Source organism: Erythrolamprus reginae, chromosome 11, assembly GCF_031021105.1.
Source record: "Erythrolamprus reginae isolate rEryReg1 chromosome 11, rEryReg1.hap1, whole genome shotgun sequence".
Lineage (NCBI taxonomy): Eukaryota > Metazoa > Chordata > Lepidosauria > Squamata > Dipsadidae > Erythrolamprus > Erythrolamprus reginae.
The window spans coordinates 9,595,091-9,596,691 of record NC_091960.1 but is presented as its reverse complement, the minus strand read 5'-3'; the positions used below and the strand labels follow the sequence as shown (position 1 = coordinate 9,596,691).

Genomic DNA, 1,601 nt, shown 5'->3' with positions numbered 1-1,601 from the left:
AGGAGGAGGAGGAGAGGAGGAAGAGGAGAAGGAAGAAGAAGAAGAGGAGGAGGAGGAGGAGAAGAGGAGGAGAAGGAGAAGAAGAAGAGGAGGAGGAGGAGGAGGAGAAGAAGAAGAGGAGGAGGAGGAGGAGAAAAAGAGGAGGAGGAGAAGAAGAGGAGGAGGAGAAGGAGGAGGGGAAGGGTGAAGGGGAAGGGGGGAGAAGGAGGAGGAGAAGAAGAGGAAGAGGAGGAGGGGGAAGGGGAAAGAGGAGGAGGAGGAAGAGGAAGAGGAAGAAGAAAAGAAGGAGGAGGAGGAGGAGAAAGAGAAGAAGAAGAAGTAATAGAAGAAGAAGAGGAGGAGGAGGAAGAGGAAGAAGAAGAAGAAGAAATAGAAGAAGAAGTAATAGAAGAAGAAGAAGAGGAGGAGGAGGAAGAGGAAGAAGAAGAAAAGAAGAAGAAGAGGAGGAGGAGAAGGAGGAGGAGGAAGAGAAGAAGGAGAAGAAGGAGAAGGAGAAGAAGAGGAAGAGGAAGAAGAAGAAGAAGAAGAAGAAGAAGAAGAAGAAGAAGAAGAAGAAAGAAATAGAAGAAGAAGTTGCTCTAAAGTGGCTTTAAAACAAACAAACAAACCCTCAACCGAAAGACCAGCTCGTCCCTCACCCTACCTTGCAATCTGCTATTTGCATCCTACTCACCTCACCTTCTCAAACCCTTACCTGTATGGAGAAAACCAAGGCGGCGATTCCCAAAGGCAAGCAGCAGCAGAGCATGGTGAAGATGGAGTAGGCCAGGTAATCCGGTTCAGCCGAAGGGTAGGCAGGGGTAATCAGGACCGTCTGCTGGGGTTGAATGATGGGAGGTTGGTAGGCTGGGCCGGGCAAGCCATAGCAAGCAGGCAGTGGGGCAGCTGCCCCCCCTTGGCCCATGGGCAGTCCTGACCCCGCAGCTTCAGATTCCTTGCGGGGATCCTTTTCTGAGTAGGCGGGTGGGTTTGGAGAGGCAAGTTGACCTCCTTGGATGGTTTGGTACTGTACGTTGCTCATGTTGCTTATTCTTCGGCTGTTTTGCAGGCTTCAGATGGAGTCAATTCTCTTCTCTCCTTTCCCCCAGGACTGGTTCCTTCTTTATGTCTCTTTCTGGTGTATTGCAGGTTGAACGAGCTCACCTTCTCCCTCCTCTCTCTCCCTGCTTCTTGGCCTCCTCCCTCTGCTCGTTTTGCCTCTTCTGGTGGATCTTAACTGCTCTGTTACAACATCAACCCCCTTCCTGCTTCTCTGGCATGTGACTCGACCCCCTTGGTCTCCAGCAGCAGCGCAACTTTTCACAGTCCAAGCCCCAGAGATGACTAGATAATAAATAACTAAACCTTGCCTGCTGAAACTTAAAGGGGAAAGTCCAGAGGAGTTTTACTTTCCGCCTTCTCGGATTTTACTCGCCTGTCCACGCAACATAAATTAGCTCATTGTCAGGAGAGCTTTCCAGACTAATGCGTAAATAGTTAAGGCGATTCTTTACTCCTGGGAGCGAGCGTGCATGTACTGTACACGGACAGATCCTTGTCTTTTCCTTCCATATTCTTTACATGGTACTGTTACAAAAGGAAAGTCTGTTTTTAAGTAGTTT

The 1,601-nt window shown here is 49.3% G+C and overlaps 1 protein-coding gene across 1 annotated transcript in view; it reads right to left on the bottom strand.

Annotated features, from left to right (window-relative positions):
- LOC139174231 (proline-rich transmembrane protein 1-like) overlaps positions 1–1,320 on the bottom strand; it is a 13,518-nt gene extending 12,198 nt beyond the window's left edge. Inside the window, exon 1 of the mRNA XM_070764481.1 lies at positions 695–1,320. Coding sequence (XP_070620582.1) covers positions 695–1,021 — 327 coding nt within the window. The 5' untranslated portion in view covers positions 1,022–1,320. The remainder of the gene's footprint in view (positions 1–694) is intronic.
- Positions 1,321–1,601: the final 281 nt, after the last annotated feature.